Genomic DNA, 19,181 nt, shown 5'->3' on the forward strand with positions numbered 1-19,181 from the left:
TGCCAAAAAAAACCACAAAAAAACCACTGACTGTTTCTCAGGGCTTTCCACCTTGGCGCGCACACCACAGGGCTGTTGTTTAAAGTTCACAAACCAGTTCCGATGCCCAAACTAGTGCCTAACACGCAAACATGTAACCCTGCTGATGACTGCTACTGTATAGTGATTTAATTTTCAATATTAAGCTCTACTGTATCCAAATGGATTTGGGATAGACAAAAGAAAGCATCAGGGCTTTTTTTCCCCAGGGGGAACTCACACGAGCTCAGTTCCGGCACCTCTCAGGTGGGCACCATTGCCATTGTAAGAGAATGAGGGAGGTGTTCGTGGTGAGTTGTGGCACCTTTTTCTTGGGGGGGGGGAATAGCACTGCACAGCATGTAGTTAAAGTAGCAGAGGTCCTGATGGGCTCCCCATGTGTATAGCTTTAAAAGAAGATTTGGTGGACTCATTGGGAGAAGAAGACTATCAATGGCTACAGGTAAGGACAACTGTGTTTTCCCTTCAGTGCTGGAGGCAGTACGCCTCTGAATGCCAGCTGCCAGGAAACACAAGTGTAACTTAAGCAATAACAAGCAACACGTGGCTAATAATATACTAACAAAATCAATATTGTATGAACAAAATTAGAGAAGGTAGTCAATCAATATCGCAGAGGCAAAAAAGCCTTTCAGTAGTCCCGATCCTGTAATCATGTGATAATAGAAGCTCCAAGCATAGCAATTCTTAAACACGGAACATGTAATGGAAACACAGAAAATAAAAGTGGATCACTGTTGCATGAACAAAATTAGACAATATAGTCCATTGGTATTGAAAGAGGCAAACAAGCCTTTCAACAGTCACAATCCTGTAACCGTGTGATAATGGATGATCCAAAAACGTAGAATGGTCCTAACAGGTACATCAAGTAGCATAAGATCAGCACTCACTAAGAAGCGTAGAAAGCTGGTACTGGGGGCAGAATCCTAGAGGCATTATATATAGGCCATCCTGAGAGTGCTGAGTCATGTACAAATTCAGAAAATTTAAAATACAGAATCCAACCATTATTGCAGTGAATGATAGCAGTAGCCATATAATCAAAGCAATTGAAGGAAACAATTAAAGTCTAATTCTGTGTTCAAACCCCCAGGATACAGGGATTCGAATAAGAGAATTAATTTAGTTTCTTGTTGATGTAGCAATCTTACCTAATCTCTCCTCATCCCTAGTTGTTTCTGATTTACCCAAAGAACCGTGTAAAGAAGGTCCATGTCTCTGTGCTGGTGTTTCACAAAATGCTCTACGAGTGGTGCATCCATAACCCAATTTCTAGTGCGGGAACGATGCTCCCCTATCCGAACACCGACCGCTCCTGTGGTTGATTCAATATAGAGTAGATTGCACAGGCATCTTATTAGATATACAACATCTTTAGTCTGGCAGGTGCTGAAATGGCGGATTTAAAAGATTTTCATTAAAAAGAAATAAAGTGGTGCAAAGGGAAAGAGAAAAAGAAAAGAAAAACGAAAAGACACACAAAAATTGTAGGGGAAAAGGCCAATAAATGAAAATATACAATGCTGTATACGAAAAATATTTCAGCCTTAGTGACCTTGCCTTATTTGAGGGGGGGGGATGTTCTTTACGAAATGGTCAGCCGGCTCCCTGGTTGGAGCAATGGAATGTTGCCAAATGCAAACGAAGACAGGGCTCCTGCGCCTTTAAAAGTTCCCTGGAAGAAGGAATTTCACACGCTTTACCTGCTGGGCGGAGAGGGGGGGAACTATTTAGAGCACTAGCGGCCTCTGCTCCTGCTTCGTTTGGACGCTCCACGTGCGCGCTGGGTCCGAAAAGGCAGCGCTCTTAGCTACTACTGCCCCCTTGCGTTTTTGCGCTTCCCCCACCTCTTTCCGGAGAAAGGAGAATCGAAAGAAGGCAGATCCACTGAGCCGACGTCGGGCAGGCGGAAGCGTTTGAAAGAAAGGCGCTGTGCGGCTGGCTCCTCCCGTTTGAAAGGGCGAGGGGCGCTCGCAGTCGCTCCCCGTCCAGCAGCTGCCCCCGGCGGGGACCATGGCGTCCAACCTGGCCGAGGACCTGCTGTGCCCGATCTGCCTCTCCATCTTCCAGGAGCCCCACCTGCTGGGCTGCGGCCACAACTACTGCCTGTCGTGCATCAAAAGCTTGGTCCCCGCCGGCCAGGGCGCGGGGAGCTGCCCGGAGTGCCGCCGCCCCTTCGAGCTGCAGGAGCTGGCGGCCAACCGAGCGCTGGGCAACGTGGCCCAGAAAGTCCGCCGCCTGAAGCTCGATGGCGAGCCGCTGCCGGCAGCCGCCCGCGACTTCTGCGAGGAGCACGAGGAGCCGCTCGCGCTCTTCTGTCGCCAGGATCGCGTCCTCATCTGCGTGGTTTGCCGGGATCTGCCCTGCCACCGGGGCTACAAGTTCCTGCCGATCAAAAATGCTGTGAAATACGCGCAGGTCAGTGGCAAGGCTTCTGCGTATTCTGCCGTCGAATACGCGCAGGTAGTCGAAGCCAAGGCTTCTTTCTCTGCTCAGAGCCCGGGAAGCGGCTGTAGCAGTGGTGACACGCGGAGCGGCTTCAGACGTGCGCTCCAATCCGTGTGTGCTTTCTCCTACCCGTCACAGAAGTCAGTTTCGCTTGAGTTAAATAGGGCTTATTTTTCCCAGGTTGCTGCTGCTTCCTGGGTGATCACTCGTAGCCGAGTAAGATTGTCTTCCATGAGCAAGGTCTTAACAATGACTCTGGGGGCGAATTTTGGATCCACATATCCTTCCACAGTTGGGACATGGGTTTCCGGGCGGGAGTTGATCATGGTGAGGGTTTGCCAAACGTGCCTTCCTCTTAGCACCTTTCTCCCTTGCGTCCTGAGTTCGAGTGTATTCAAAGCCCATGACACCTTTGGTGAAGGCTGTTCTCCAACTGGAGTGCTCACAGGCCCGTGTTTCCCAATTGTCCGTGTTTATACTACATTTTTTAAGATTTGCATTGATATAGTCTTTAAACCTCTTTTGTTGACCACCAGCACTATGCTTTCCATTTTTAAGTTCGCACACATAAAAAATGAAGGCATTGCCCCAAAGGGGATTTTGCAACACCAAGGAAAATATCACGAAAACCTTGTGCAAACTTTCTGGTTCTCCAATCTCCATATCTCTCTTATATCAGGAGAAGAAGTAAAAAAATGGGAGAGAGGGGAAGGTTGGCTGGTGGTAAAACCATCTGGTCAGAGGCTACTACTGGGGTGTGGGAAAATGCAATAGATATGTTATTTTTATTTAATTTAGTTAGATTTTTCTCACCTGCCCTTCATCACTATAATAAATTTAAAAACTGGTTTTGTGTGTGTATGTTTATGCTCTTTTAAATGTGGCATCCATTATGTCACACACAGCACAACACCTCTTTGTGACCTGCATAACTTTCTCAAAATTGTGACCTGCATAACTTTCTCAAAATTCCAGGTTTGCCCAATGTCCCAGAAGGACTAGCAGTCCCTGCCGTAACATCTCTCGCTTCTTTTCCCCATAGTCCAATGCTCCTGTTACCCTAATTTACCCCTCCATTATACTCTTCTAGCCCTATATTAATATATTACTATTTTCATTTATATACCGCTTGGTATTTTAAGAGATCTTGAAGCAATTTACAATATGAAAATATGTGTGTATGTACAGTACATGCACCTATAGACACACAAACACACGCACAAACAATAAGTACACAATAACACCATATCACAAACGTATTTCTAGTGTTTCCTGTAGCTACGCTTTCTCTCGCCCCACCCCCACCATGGCCTTCAACCCCCCCCCCCCCCCCCGTGGCAAGGATCCTGATGTGTGTTTTTTATGGTAATATGATTTAGTGTATTTTCAAAATGTGTAACAAGTCTTGCCTCTCCTGTTTTGATAAATGAAAAATAGACATGTTTTATGCTCAATATATCTGGCTTTCTCTGCTACACAGTGGAAATTGAAGCCAATTCTTAGAAACATGGAGAATTTACGAAAGGCCACTGGTGATGCCGAAGCCTTCCAGCTAGAAGAAATGTCAGATATGGAGGTAAATTATATACACCACACAGACCTGTACTTGGAGTAAGTAAAAGATTTCAGTTGTAGGAATGGGGCAAGATGGGTAGGCTGGTTCAAAGGTCTACTCCAAGATAGGTTCAAGGTTGAATTCCTTATGCTAGTTGCTATCTCTCTGCCTAAGGTTAAAATGTGTGAAAGCAGAGGAATGGCGGAGAATATTGGTCATCCTGAATTTGTCGCTGGAAAGGTAGGATAAAAATTAAATAAACTAGCTGCCTTGTACCCAGCATTGCTCGGGAATGCTAAGAAACAAACAAACAAAAATTGGTGCAGCTTTGAAATTGGTGGGTAAAGTTACTGCAGTCTTGAAAGGACCAGTCCACCATCTTGGTTCAAAATTGGCATCCAGTTGTATCCAAACATAGACAAAAAAAACCTGCTCTTTCAACTGGGGAACAATCGTGCAACATTTGGTTACAATATCTTAAGAGATACCCAAATGCATATACAGTGGTACCTCGGTTTATGAACACAATTGGTTCTGGAAGTCTGTTCATAAACCTAAGCGTTCAAAAACCGAAGCAAACTTTCCCATTGAAAGTAATGGAAAGTGGATTAATCCGTTCCAGACGATGAAAAACACCCCCTAAAGCAGCAATTTAACACAATTTTTACTGTCTTTTAACTTAAATTAACTTTTATTTTTTTGGTGGCACTGGGATTGGAGCCAGGCTGCCGGGAGAGAGAAGAGACAGACACGGTCAGGAGCCCCGGAGGCAGCGGAACTCCCCAACCCCCTGTCCCTTCGCTTCTCCGCCGCTCTCATCATTGCGAAGGTCGGCTTCTCACAAACTCCCTCAGCCGGCAAGTGTCGCCTCTGTCATCATGGCGGCTTCCCCCTCCTCCTCCTCAGGCGACGAGAGAGGGAGCCTCGCTGCCAGCGCCTGAGGAAGAAGAACCCCTAGCATGCGGCTGCCCTGCACAGCGCCTGGCTCAAACCCCTTCCTTTTCCCCACGAGCGGGGAAAGCGCTACCTCCCCGCCGAGCAGGCTCGGGCTTTCCCGCCTTCCTCACTGCGGCACCGTCTCTTCTCCCACTCTGAGATGACGGTCGAGGGTCACCAGCGGCGCGGCCATGGCGGGAGGTGAGGGCGCTGAGGCGCGGTGCTTGCTATCCATCCGCTTCTTCTGCCGGACCGGCTGCAAGGGGATGTTGTCGGCGTTCGACAACATCCCCTTGCAGCCGATCCGGCAGAAGAAGCGGGTGGACAGCAAGCACTGCACCGCACTGCGCCGCGCCTCTGCTCCTCGCAGCCGACAGGCCTCGCCTTCGCCACAGATAGCGCACCTTCTTGGGCTCTCCTGCCCGGCTTGGGTGGTCGCCGGGGCGTCCGCCGTTCTCTCGCTGTGTTGACATTATGTACTTGACATTATGTTAGAGCTATGTTAAAATCAAGCAAAAAGGAAAGGGCTTCATTCTTGGCTAAACCATCTCAACAGCTGCTTCCTCCATGGAAAGCTTGTGGGTCCAGAATGACTCCCAGGCTGTGCACCTGGTCTTTCAGGGGCACGGTTACCCCATTCAAACACACCAGACTGCGATCTACTCAGAGAGTTAAAAACTGGCAGTGATTCAGGTCGAGGTTGTTGAGCTTTTTTAAGGAAGGAAAGCCATCCATGTTTTGGGGGGTTCGGGTCAAAGTTGAGCTTTTTTTTTAGGAAGGAAAGCCCTGTTCTGGGGGCTTCAGGGCAAAGATGTAGAGCTTTTTTTAGGGGAGCCAAAGTTGCTGAGCTTCTTTGGGGGGAACCAGTGATCTACCAGTGATCTACCACAGACATCCAGTGATCTACCAGTGTTGGACATGCCTGAATTAGGCCCACAATTTTTGAGTGAGTGCCATGTTCCAAATGGCTATCTGAAATCTGAATCACCCCTGTGGATCCCTATATGGCGTTGTAACAATTACCGTCCTCGTTTCTGCAAGAAGACCGAGCAGATTCAGTCACCCCATCTGTGGTTGAGTGAGCCGAATCCTCAGTTGCTATAAAAAAAGCATGCAACAACTGCAATTTCAGAAGCTGAATATGTTCAAAGATTTCCATGGTGCGTTTTTTAAATGGATTTCGTAAATCGGAAGGTATATTTGCTGCATGGCTGTTGTTGGTTTTTCTTTTTAAGATTACAAAAATCCCTCCTTGCTGCTTTGATTTTTCTACCACTTGCAGTATTTCACGGAATGCACCTTGAGTCACATTTCCAGAGAGTTTGAGGCTCTCCACCAGATCTTGCGTGAGAAAGAAGAAAGTTTTAAGAAGAGAGTCCAGGAGATAAGTGAGAGGAACCTGCAGGATATGCAAAATAACGTAGCATATCTGAAAGACGAAGTATCTTCGTATGCAGAGATGATTGCCAGCATTAAAGCATCATTAGAAACCACAGACCATATGGCCTTCCTGAAGGTAAGAGCAGATTTTTATCGGTTTACCTAAAAGACTGGATGAGATTTTCAGAGCCAGGGAAGAGCATGGAATCCATTGGGTCCCCCTAGTAGGTTATGTGGATTGTTTGGGCATGAGCTGACATGGGGAAAGTGGATGCGGGGAAACATACCGTATTTACTTGAGTCTAATGGATGCAGGTGATGCTGTGGGTTAAACCACAGAGCCCAGGGCTTGCCGATTAGAAGGTTGGTGGTTCGAATTCCCGCGACGGGGTGAGCTCCCGTTCCTCTGTCCCAGCTCCTGCCAACCTAGCAGTTTGAAAGCACGTCAAAGTGCAAGTAGATAAATAGATACTGCTTCAGCAGGAAGGTAAACGGCGTTTCCGTGCGCTGCTCTGGTTCGCCAGAAGCGGCTTAGTCATGCTGGCCACATGACCCGGAAGCTGTACGCCGGCTCCCTCGGCCAATAATGCGAGATGAGCGCCACAATCCCAGAGTCGGTCACGACTGGACCTAATGGTCAGGGTGACCTTTACCTTTTAATGCACCATCAAATCTAATGCACACCTCAATTTTCAGAACCTTGAAACAAAACAAAAAAGCATTTGCTGGTGAATGTAAATGCACCATCGGGATCTAACTAACGCGCACCTTAATTTTCACAATGTAGTTTGGCCAAAAAAGGTGAGCATTAGATTCGAGTGAATACGGTAGTTTGGCCAGATAATGATAGATAGCTCTAAGCAATACGGCTAGCCTAGATCTGATTTAATATGGCTGCCAGTTTGCCTTCCTCATCACTATTTGGATGTTATTAAGCCGTCAGGCTGAGCTTTGCAAACTTTTCACATTGGTGACACACATGACACATACCTAGTCAGTTTGACTAGGAAACCGGAGGTTAAACTAACCCCTTTCCAGTCCTGGGAGGAATGTGGGGAGCGTTCGAGGAACACACCTACACATTGCAACGGACACACTAACGTGTCGCGACACACAGTTTGGAAAGCTCTGCCCTAAGGTTGCCTTTCTTTATATGGGCAAAATATATAGAATTGTAGAGTTGGAAGGGACCGTGAGGATCATCTAGTCCAACCCCCTGCAATGCAGGAATATGCAGATGTCCCATACGGGGATCGAACCTGCAACCTTGGCGTTATCGGCACCATGCTCTAACCAACTGAAATATCAATCTGGCCCAAGGGTTATCGGGTGGGGGGGCAGGGTACTGTAACACAGCCTTTCCCAACTTTTGGGCCTCAACACAACATTTGGATACAACATTTAAGACCTAGAACAATGATTAAAATGAACAGTAAGCTTCAAAAACCAAAAACAGATTCAGCTACATTTCAATGCCTTACGTACAGTGGTACCTCGACTTACGAATTTAATCGGTTCCGAAGGCACCTTCGTAAGTCTGAAAATTAGTAAGTCGAAGAAAGCGGCTTTCCCCAAATTGACTTTGGTTTGCCCTGGCTAGACTTGCATCCTTGAACTCCGGTGTTGCGAGGGGAGAGCTGTTAGTTCTTCCATGTTTTGAGGGGGCCGTGAAGAGAGGAAGAGCTCAATGACTACATCTCAATTGTTCTTTCATGCAGGGCTTCAAGCAACTGATGGATGAGTAAGTTTATGCATTCATATTTCACCCCTGTGCCATAACGTCTTCAGAAAATGTCTCTTCCCATTTTGGTTTGAACCCCTTTAGTCCCTTACCCAAAGAAGCCAGATTTAGCCCACCAGCCTTCCTATTTGGCCCCTCACAAACTGCGTCCGCCTGCCCCACACCTGACATCAAATAATAATAATATATATATATATATTTGTTAATTTATATACCCCGCCCATCTGGCTGGGTTTCCCCAGCAACACTTGGGCAGCTTACAACATAAAAAACCCAACGAAACGTCAAGGCATTAGAAAACAAGATATCCTATACAAGCAACAAACCAACCAATAAATCAATAAAAAAACAATAATAATAGCAATAATAAGAAACAGTTTACAGTTAATACCCAAATTAAAGTAACCGCCAACCCCAACTAAACATTGTAACCAACACCAACCCAACAAAAATGAAACGGAGAAATCAAAATTAGACCAGTTTAAAATACTTTAGCCAGTTGCCCCAACCAAAGAGTTATTCCAGCAATGTCCCAGGAGCCTCTTTTAGCTGTTCAGGGTGGATGTGGGCCCTGCCCCCTAGGCCAGGTGGAAATGGGCCTTGCAGCAGAGAGCAGGTCTTCCCCCCATCGCTCGCTACAGCAGCAATCGAATGTGACATCCAGCAAGGGGCAGCGAGAGACAAGGCTGGGTCCTATGGCTGTTAATCAGGATTTGAACTCGCTGGTCGTTCTCTGAAGTGCAGGGTGTTCAGTCCTGAAGACCAGGTTTGACAGGTGGGCAGGACCACTCACCTGCTAATCACATGGTTAATTACCTGACGTCCAGTGGTTGGCAGGTGGGTGGTCTCACCTTTCCGTTAGATTTGGCCTGCAGGGTTTGTGGGAAGACAGAGAATTGGCCCTCTAGCCGAAAAGGTTCTTTTCCCCATCGCTGCTCTAGATTTCCTAGAAAGTGATGTTGACAAGTGCACTTTTTTGTGCATTTTCTTCTTGACTAGATTGTGCCTTTGGATTACTACCCCACCCCCAGCAATGTCCCATTAATACTTTTTGTCTGAAAAGCACATGCTATGGTGCAAATTGCCCTTCTGGAACGGTCTCCCTTGGGAGGTTGTGACTCTCCTTCCTTGGAGGTTTTTAAGAAGAAGAAGAAGAAGAGTTTGGATTTGATATCCCGCTTTATCACTACCCGAAGGAGTCTCAAAGTGGCTAACAATCTCCTTTCCCCTCCTCCCCCACAACAGACACCCTGTGAGGTGGGTGGGGCTGAGAGACTTCAGAGAAGTGTGAGTAGCCCAAGGTCACCCAGCAGCTGCATGTGGAGGAGCGGAGACGCGAACCCGGTTCCCCAGATTACGAGTCTACTGCTCTTAACCACTACACCAAACTGGCTCTCTGGATAGCCATCTAGTCAGGGTCCCTTCCAACTCCACAATTCTGATTCCAGCTTACCAGGGAGGGCTTTTAGTAAGCATGGGACCACTACTAAGAAGGCCCTGTTGTGGGTTTGTGCCAGCCGGGCAGCACCATCACCAGCAAGGAAGCTGATTGACCCTTCCTTAACTATGGTTTGATTAGCCAACCCGCCAAATTATAAAGTCAGGAGCAGCTGGGAAACAAAACAATTGGGCAAGGTGTGCCTCCCTGTGAGCCATGGCTTAGTAGAATCATAGAGTTGGAAGAGACCACAAGGGCTATCCAGTCCAACCCCCTGCCAAGCAGGAAATACCATCAAAGCATTCCTGACAGGTGGCTGTCAAGCCTCCGCTTAAAGACCTCCAAAGAAGGAGACTCCACCACACTCCTTGGCAGCAAATTCCACTGTTGAACAGCTCTTACTGTCAAGTAAGTTCTTCCTAATGTTTAGGTGGAATCTTCTTTCTTGTAGCTTGAATCCATTGCTCCATGTCCGCTTCTCTGGAGCAGCAGAAAACAACCTTTCACCCTCCTCTATACGACATCCTTTTATATATTTGAACATGGCTATCATATCACCCCTTAACGTTCTCTTCTCCAGGCTAAACATACCCAGTTCCTCATAAGGCATTGTTTCCAAGCCTTTGACCATTTTGGTTGCCCTCCTCTGGACACGTTCCAGCTTGTCAGTATCCTTCTTGAACTGTGGTGCCCAGAACTGGACACAGTATTCCAGGTGAGGTCTGACCAGAGCAGAATACAGTGGTACTATTACTTCTCTTGATCTAGATCAGGCATCCCCAAACTGCGGCCCTCCAGATGTTTTGGCCTACAACTCCCATGATCCCTAGCTAATAGGACCAGTGGTCGGGGATGATGGGGATTGTAGTCCAAAACATCTGGAGGGCCGAAGTTTGGGGATGCCTGATCTAGATGCTATACTCCTATTGATGCAGCCCAGAATTGCATTGGCTTTTTTAGCTGCTGTATCACACTGTTGACTCATGTCAAGTTTGTGGTCTACCAAGACTCCTAGATCCTTTTCACATGTACTGCTCACAAGCCAAGTGTCACCCATCCTGTATTTGTGCCTTTCACTTTTCTTGCCCAAGTGTAGTACCTTACATTTCTCCTTGTTAAAATTCATCTTGTTTGCTTTGGCCCAGTTGTCTAATCTGTTAAGGTCATTTTGAAGTGTGATCCTGTCCTCTGGGGTGTTAGCCACCCCTCCCAATTTGGTGTCATCTGCAAACTTGCTCAGGATGCCCTCAAGCCCATCATCCAAGTCATTGATAAAGATGTTGAATAAGACTGGGCCCAAGACAGAACCCTGTGGCACCCCACTAGTCACTTCTCTCCAGGATGAAGAGGAGCCATTGATGAGCACCCTTTGGGTTCGGTCAGTGTTAGTATCCAAAATACTCAAGCTTTGGCTTCTTACTGAAAGGCCTGCAATGTTTTGACACTTCCTTCCCAGTAGGCAAGCCAAGGCGCTTAGTGACAAGATGGGTGTGATCTATGGGGAAAGCCCTCTCTGGCAGTCTGATACACACAGTGGTGTTCTCCTCCCTCAGAATTACGGTGGGTGAGGACAAGGGAGACAATGGCGAAGATGAGGCTGGAATCGAGGAAGAATGTGACAACGATGAATGCGAGGACAAGGGCATGGAAGATGATTCTGATTTATCCTTTGGCATGGCGATGTCAGAGGCTGTAGCCCTTGATGAATTCAAGGCCTCGCTGGATTTCGATGCGTGGAAGAAAACTTTGCAATCTATTGAGCCCAGGGACTGATCCTACCATGCGTTGCAGTAGTGAGCCATGGCGGGGGGCGGGGCAGGGGGGAGTTCACAGAAGTGGAAGCTGGCACTGCCAGCAAGTATTACTTCGTTCTTTCTTGGCAAACCAAGCATGGGCATTAGATGGGATACACTTTGGCAGATGTGGAGAACCTTTGGCCCTCCAGATGTTGCTCAGCTACAACTCCCAGAAGCCCCCTGCTAATATTGTTGACAACTAGGGATGATGTGAATTACAGTTCAGAAAACCCAGGGGGCAAATGTTCCCCATCCCTGCTCTATAGTATATTGTAAAGTTACTGTTTAATTTAATAAAAAATAAAAAAATGATTTCGATTTGCAGAAAATCCTGTTCATATGACTTGGCCCTCTGAAATGACCTGTATTCTCTGTTGATTTGTCTTGTTTGTACCTAGTTACTGAATACTTCTTAAATTTATGATTTATTGAAATGTTGCGTTGTTCGCCGATGACGTTGGAAGGAACAGAAAATAAATATTACCCCCCCCCCCAAAAAACAACACCACTCTTCACAAGAAGATCCCAGGACCAGCTTATAGCACAGAAGCTTATAGCACAACAACTTGCCTCTCCCCCTCCCTAACCCCAAAACAATAATTCCATGCTGGAGGGAGGACACTGAAATTGTCAAAGAGCAGAGCCAAGTGGTGTGTCTTCAGCAATGAAACAGAAGCTGTGAGCTGTACTTCTTTGGTTGTGCAAAAAAGGCTCCTTTTAATTTCTGCTTCCCCCTATCAAGGTCACATTTTACTTCCCAAGCCCAGAAGTAAGCAATGATAAGTTGAAGGCCACTTTTAAAGCATGCCATCTGGTAGCTTCCATTTGTAAACACTACACAGCTCCATAATGTTTTCAAAACTCAATAAAAAACCTCAAGCTCCATACAGTCCCATGTTAAGATAATTAAGACCCCTCATCGAGCCGCTATTGTGACAAGGACCCCCATTAATTCCTAATCCTAAAATTAAAAAGTGAGAGCCAAATTAAGAGTCTTTTTATATTTTATATTTACAGTATACATTTTTTACAGTTACAACAGAGTACTCAATCAGTATACAGTTAGTTTTAATTTTCAGTTCTTAATGAGATGAGTTAAATCTGTCCTTTGAGTCCATTATTTCTGAAATATTAGGTTCCAAACTTGAAACTTTCACTCTGAAATCCGACCGCATGTCGAGCCGATTCGAGAGTCACTGACTTACTTGAACATCAAATGCATTATCTTCCTCTTCATCTGTAGGCCTTTGTCGTTTTAACGAACCACTTTTAAACCAACGGTCCATTTTTAACTACGCGAACTGTAGCTTCCGCGAAAAACAACGCTTTGTTTACAAACACTACTGTTTTGCAAAGAGGCAGCACGCGCCAGGGAGGAGGGAAGGGAATGGAGAAGACAGGGTACCTGCGCAGTAGCGCACAAATGAAGCCGACACGCACAAAGCATCTTGGGGAGGTAAGCGTTAGTAGAATGCGCGCGCTGCCTCTTTGCAAAACAGTAGTGTTTGTAAAGCGCCACCTAACGGCATACAGCAGAACTACTGCCTGTATCTAATTCTAGTTTTGCGCTAGACTCTGCTCATGCAGGAAGCGGCCAAAACAAAAAATCTGTTATCATACGAAATATATTTAATATATTTTTTATTCTAAGAGCATCTTGCGGACCCCTCTGGCATAGCTCGCAGACCCCTTGGGGTCCCCGGACCACCTGTTGGGAACCACTGGTATAGGCCAATTCTGGATCCCCACGTCCTTCCACAGTGGGGACATAGGTTTCCGGGCGGGAGTTGGTCACGGTGAGGGTTTGCCAGGTGTGGCTTCCTCTTAGCATATTTCTCCCTTGAGTCCTGAGTTCGAGTGTCTTCAAAGCCCAAGACACCTTTGGTAAAAGCTGTTCTCCAACTGGCGTGCTCACAGGCCAGTGTTTCCCAGTTGTCGGTGTTTATACTACATTTTTTTTTAGATTTGCCTTGAGACAGTCTTTAAACCTCTCTTCTTGACCACCAGCATTACGCTTTCCATTTTTAAGTTCAGAATAGAGCAGTTGCTTTGGAAGATGATAATCAGGCATCCGCGCAACATGACCAGTCCAACGAAGTTGATGTTGAAGAATCATTGCTTCGACACTGGTGATCTTTGCTTCTTCCAGTATTGGTTCACCTGTCTTCCCAAGTGATGTGTAAAACATTTTGGAGACACTGTTGATGGAATCTTTCGAGGAGCTGGAGAGCCAACTTTAAAATGAAATTAAAAAATACAGAAAGTTTCATACATATGTCTGCCAATTTTGCATAGGCAATTAGTAAAATTCCAGGATAACCGTGCTTAATATATTTATGCTTGTGACCAAAAAGACTTAACCAGAACTCTGCACAAGATTCTAAACAGAAATAGCCAAACTCATTAAAGTATAGGCATACTTCACATCTTCCTAGTGCTAGTCTAGTATTAAAATGAGCACATTTAAATTTATCTACCTCAAACTCTAGAATAAACTTTGTAAATATCCAGGAAATGTTAAGCACATTATACTCCCTTCCCACCCATCCCCAAAAGGAAGCTAAAAGGTGTTGGAAGTAGCCTAAGGTACATTTTTATAGCCAAATCAAGGTAAAGGGACCCCTGACCATTAGGCCCAGTCGTTGATGACTCTGGAGTTGTGGTGCTCATCTCGCTTTACTGGCCAAGGGAGCCGGCGTACAGCTTCCAGGTCATGTGGCCAGCATGACAAAGCTGCTTCTGGCGAACCAGAGCAGCACTCCAGAGCATTACTGATGACGAGCATGGCCAACCCTTTGAGAAGCTTCCCTTGGTTGGTGAATGCAGCAAATTCATGGATAATGTCCACTCACCTGGGACTCCCGGTGGTTGATGTTTGCCACGTAGGTCCAGGGAGGCCGCCATCTTCCAGCACAGCCAGGGGAGGTGATGGCCACCTGGCACTGCCCACCTCAGGCCACATCAGGCTCCCAGGTAAGGATGAGCAACACCCATCAAGAGGCAAGGGTTTGGGGGCTGCAACCCACCTGCCCCTAGCCTATTTAAAGCGGCTTTAAGGTGCAGGCCACCCTGTTGGCTGGTCAGCGTAGGGTTTTCCATCCACCCAGTCTTTAGAGGCCCACCAGGAAGGGAGCGGCCACATTGCCTACAGACCTTGCTATGGTTTAATCAGTTGCCATATTCAGGGCCAGGGAGGAATTTTCTCCTGCAAGCAAATTGGCTGGCTTGCAGGTTTCCGCCTACCTCATGGCAACTGTCACAACTTTGGTGAAGATGGCATTGGGCTGGATCCTTACAGGTGTGCCCTGTTAGAGGGGTCCATGAGGGGTGACCTACTCTGGGAGTCCACATGGGGACCAATGGACCTGTACGGGGTCCAATCCATGTTGGGGGTGACTCCCCAGTACAGGGTTGACCCGCAACCAGTTCCTATCAGGTAGAAAACAGGCTGCCTGGTGCTGGATACTTGCCCAGGGCCTTAGCCAAACCTACTCTTACCTGTAATCAATAAATAATAATAATTGATTATTTATACCCCGCCCATCTGGCTGGGTTTCCCCAGCCACTCTGGGCAGCTTCCAGCAAAATATGAAAATACAATAATTCATCAACTATTAAAAGCTTCCCGAAGCAGGGCTGCCTTCAGATGTCTTCTAAAACTCAGATAGTTGTTTATTTCTTTGACATCTGATGGGAGGACATTCCACAGGGCAGGTGCCACTACCGAGAAGGCCTCTGCCTGGTTCTCCATAACTTGGCTTCTTGCAGTGAGGGAACCGCCAGAAGGCCCTCAGAGCTAGACCTCAGTGTCCAGGCTGAATGATGGGGGTGGAGACGCTCCTTCAGGTATACTGGGCCAAGGCTGTTTAGGGCTTTAAAGGTCAGCACCAACACTTTGAATCAGGCATCCCCAAACTTCAGCCCTCCAGATGTTTTGGACTACAATTTCCATCATCCCTGACCACTGGTCCTGTTAGCTAGCAGGAGAGGTGCAAGTGAGTATCCATCCCACCATCTATCCATACTTAATCCCCCCTCCAAAAGAATAAAAAAGAAAAGCTAGAAAAAGAAAAAAAATACAGAAAAAAAGAAAGAAAATATAATTAATAACTAATCATTTTCCATAAACATTGCTTATATGTAGACTTCCCCGATCTCCCCCCTATCTGATTTTCATTTTAAATCTCATTTAACAGTTTTCTTATCATTTTCCTCATTCTATTTCCAACCTTCCAATCATATATTCATATACTGTCCAAAATCATTATTAACTTCTCTTTTATTCCCATTTCTCACACCCTCCCTCCCCCAACCCCCAGGACTCCCCCTGCCACGAAGAGTCCCAGAGGGCAAAAGGAGGCAAGGGGATGATTCTTTTTCCAGTTGGGTCCCTCCCCCCCTCTGCCCCCCCCGGCCCGAAGCCCCCCCCGCCACCAGAAGCTCCCAGCCCGAGGGAGACCAACAAGGGGGGGGGGGACACCCAACCATCCTAAATCCTCTTGCCCAAACTAATATTCTAATATGCCCAATTACTATTACATCCTAATTTTAGCTAGCTTAAAACATTTTCCCTCCCTTGCCACAATTTCCTTCCAAGGACTTCTTTATATTTTAATTCCTTTTTACTTTCCCAATCCTTAATTTATCATTTATTCTCAATTTTTCCTCCTCCTCCCTCGTTCACGGCTATTCCCTTCCATTCCAGCAATGTCCAGAGTCAACAATCCAGTTTCAAACCTTCTTATCCATCCTAATACAGAGTATATTCCTTCCTCCTTCATCCCTCCCCCTTTTTAACATATTTTGCCACCCAAATGTCTCTGTCCCCCCCCCCCCCGATGATCCCATCTTGCTTGCACATTGCGTTTCTTGTGTGCTTTCTGCCACTCAAGCAGCTCTTGTTCCTCCCCTCGAAGAGGGGGGTGATCCAATTTTTTTTGAGAATTCTCTGCCCCTCAGACAGCTCTTGTATCACCCCCTCAAAAGGGGGGGGTTGTTCCAAGTCGAAATTTGATCTTTCTCCTCTTGTATATCCAAATCCTCCTCCTCTTCTTCAATTGTACTGTAATTAGATTCATCTGTCCTGTCGTCCTCTATCAAAGTTCCTTTACTCATATTCTGTTTCTGTGCATCTTGATTCGTTATTTCCATCTGCTGCTGAGTTTTGTCCATTCCGATCTTTATTTCCCATAAGAGTTTCATAACTTTCCTCTGGAAGCCAGGTGCATAGTCTGTTGTTGACATTTTCCCAAGTTTTCAAGGGCAGAGCAGAGCTTGAAAAACAGGAAGTGGTTACAAGTTGCAACTGTTCCGAGTGCTGCAAACTGGATGTAATATATCCATTCCAAATGTTGTTACATTAGTTTTTGTAATTATTACACTAGGCTGCAACAAATCTCCTGTTTAAACAGTCCAGTCTCTATTTTCCTCAATTCAGTCTTTTATTCACCTAAAAGTCTCTATAAGTCAATTCCACCATTTCCTTTATATCCTCTCAGTCTGCTTGCTGTTCTGTCCGGGTTGCCACTTTCGGGAGAGGAAGAGGCTCTTCCCTCTTTAATATCCTCTATATACAGGGATTTTCCAGTTTTAATACAGTTCTCCCCCTTTGCCCTGCCTCTGGGGGAGAGTTTCCTATCAATCCTTGGAATTGTTCAAATTGCGAACCACCTTTCCCCGGCATCGGGTACTTCTCCTCTTACTGCTTCCTTTTTCATCAGTGGAGGGGGATCGGCTTCCGTTTTTTCGATCTCACCCCCGTTCCAAATTTAAAGTCCAATTATAATTTTAAATCCTTTTACTCACGGTTCCCGATCTTTTCAATCTTTCAATCTTTCTTTAGGAAAAATCCAGCGCTCTCCGCCTCCGGTTCGGAGCTTCCCTCCGCGAGGATAACGATGGTTCTCAATATGGCCCCCACGACTTCAACCCTTCCTACACCGGCGCTCTTATTAGAGCCTGCCGACGAGCTGGGGAGTCGAAAATTGGGACTCCGCTGAGCATTTGCCCAAGGGACGCTCGACCCTGGGTTCTATGGGGCGCAGCGTCGCTCTCGCTGCTTCCCCCCCCCCTCGCAAAGGCGGGCTGCCTCGGAGCTCGAGGCAAACCCCACCGGACGGCGCTGGCGCTGAATCCGGAAGTCAGGTATGACTGTACTGACTTACACTTGCATGCATGAAAGAGTTAACCTGAGCCCAGAGCTCAAGTTGCAAGTGGGTGTGACTTAGCAGGCTCTCAACAGGCTCTGCTCCCCCATTTCGTAGTCTCTCTCCTTGTACTTACTGGAACAAGCGAACAAGTCATGCGGCCAATGGCTCCCAGCTGCAAGAAAAACCAAGTGAAGTGTACCTTTCCAAAAGGGATATTTTAAAGCCTGTATATTTGCTAAACCAAAGATTGCATGATCCTTTTGTAAGGAAACCATACATTTTAACTTTTAAGTCGTGTGGAACCTATTTTCTTCTTTGTTTCACTGCCAGCAGATGGAGCCCTGTTTGCTGTAATTTCTGGAAACTCTGAGTAAAATATTAACTTATATGCCAAACTAAGTGTCTGTGATTTATTCTAGCCTAAGTGTTTTGCTGGGAAGCTTTGTTTCCTAGCTCCCTGATAAACTTCCAGTGCATGGGGAAGACATTTTTAATTTCAGCGGGCATTCTGATGTTATGGTTAATTTGAACAGGTGTTATAGCGCATGTATCTTTTTTATATAACCCTATATTACTGCACTATTAACCCTCAGCTGTTTGAAACGCAATGAAGGAGAAGGAATAGCATTGCAGAACCTCAGCTGTCATTAGCTAGTTTCTCTGCAATATGAGTGAGCGAATGATGTCAATTTGGAGGAAAGCCCCAGTGTGTAAATCGCCTCAGTAGCAGGCAAGGCTCAAACTGACTTCATGTGAATGACTCACCTCTCATTAGGCAAGAGCAACAACGTTTCTGCACTGCCTGATAATCATGTGACTTGTGGCCTAGAAGTGTCAGGGTGGCAGACTTCTTACATCAGATAGCTTTTTGCATTGTAGATCTTGAGAAATGGAAATCTTATGAGGCAGCTCGACAAGAAGCCAGGAATAGAAAGTTGGTTTCAGATCTTCTCCTGCACAGCCGGCAAACTGGATTCCGTTCATCCGGAATTCTCTGCTAAAATTTTGTACTCTTCCACTGCCTCCCAAGACAGATGCCAGCAACAAAGTTCGGGGTCAACCCTCAAATTCTGCAACTGGAATTTCATTTAAGATAATGAGATAAGATAATCTTTATTGTCATTGTCCCCTTTCGGGAACAACGAAATTACTCGGTTACCACATCCACTCAGATAAAGCATTCCACATAATCCAAAATTACTATTTAAAAACCCTAATTAAAACAGTGCAATACGATACAATACAACAAGTAAAATAAGTCGACTTCAAAGTTCAGATTTTCCATTTAAGGCCAAAATCGCTCTGGAGAATAAACTGTTCCAGAGACGGCTCGTTCTTGCCTGCATTGTTCTGTATCTCCATCCCGATGGCAGGAGCTCGAAGAAATGGTGACCAGGGTGCGTTGGATCTCTTGATATGTCTAGTGCTTTTCTATGGCACCTGGTGGTGTAGATTTGCTCTAAGGTGGAGAGTGAGCAGCCAATAATGCTCTCTGCTGTTTTAATAATTCTGCACAGCCCTGCTCTATCCTGAGAAGTACAGCTTCCGTACCGTGGAGAGGGTAGAACAGGCATCCCCAAACTTCGGCCCTCCAGATGTTTTGGACTGCAATTCCCATCTTCCCTGACCACTGGTCCTGTTAGCTAGGGATCATGGGAGTTGTAGGCCAAAACATCTGGAGGGCCACAGTTTGGGG

The 19,181-nt window shown here is 46.3% G+C and overlaps 1 protein-coding gene across 1 annotated transcript; it reads left to right on the forward strand.

Annotated features, from left to right (window-relative positions):
- The first annotated feature begins 1,895 nt into the window (after positions 1 to 1,895).
- On the forward strand, positions 1,896 to 11,665 carry LOC118076250 (nuclear factor 7, brain-like). The gene is made up of 5 exons (XM_035098886.3): positions 1,896 to 2,460; positions 3,971 to 4,066; positions 6,264 to 6,497; positions 8,080 to 8,102; positions 11,094 to 11,665. The coding sequence occupies exons 1-5, from the start codon at positions 2,056 to 2,058 to the stop codon at positions 11,311 to 11,313; spliced, it is 978 nt and encodes a 325-aa protein (XP_034954777.3). The 5' UTR covers positions 1,896 to 2,055; the 3' UTR covers positions 11,314 to 11,665.
- Positions 11,666 to 19,181: the final 7,516 nt, after the last annotated feature.

This window comes from Zootoca vivipara, chromosome 2 (genome assembly GCF_965207765.1).
Source record: "Zootoca vivipara chromosome 2, rZooViv2.hap1.1, whole genome shotgun sequence".
Lineage (NCBI taxonomy): Eukaryota > Metazoa > Chordata > Lepidosauria > Squamata > Lacertidae > Zootoca > Zootoca vivipara.

Bases quoted from the DNA above. Each gene is read 5' to 3' on its own strand.
- LOC118076250 (XM_035098886.3), top strand. From the start codon at position 2,056: ATGGCGTCCAACCTGGCCGAGGACCTGCTGTGCCCGATCTGCCTCTCC. The intron at 2,461-3,970 runs GTCAGTGGCAAG...TCTGCTACACAG, and splicing joins ATGCTGTGAAATACGCGCAG to TGGAAATTGAAGCCAATTCT. The intron at 8,103-11,093 runs GTAAGTTTATGC...CTCCTCCCTCAG, and splicing joins TTCAAGCAACTGATGGATGA to AATTACGGTGGGTGAGGACA.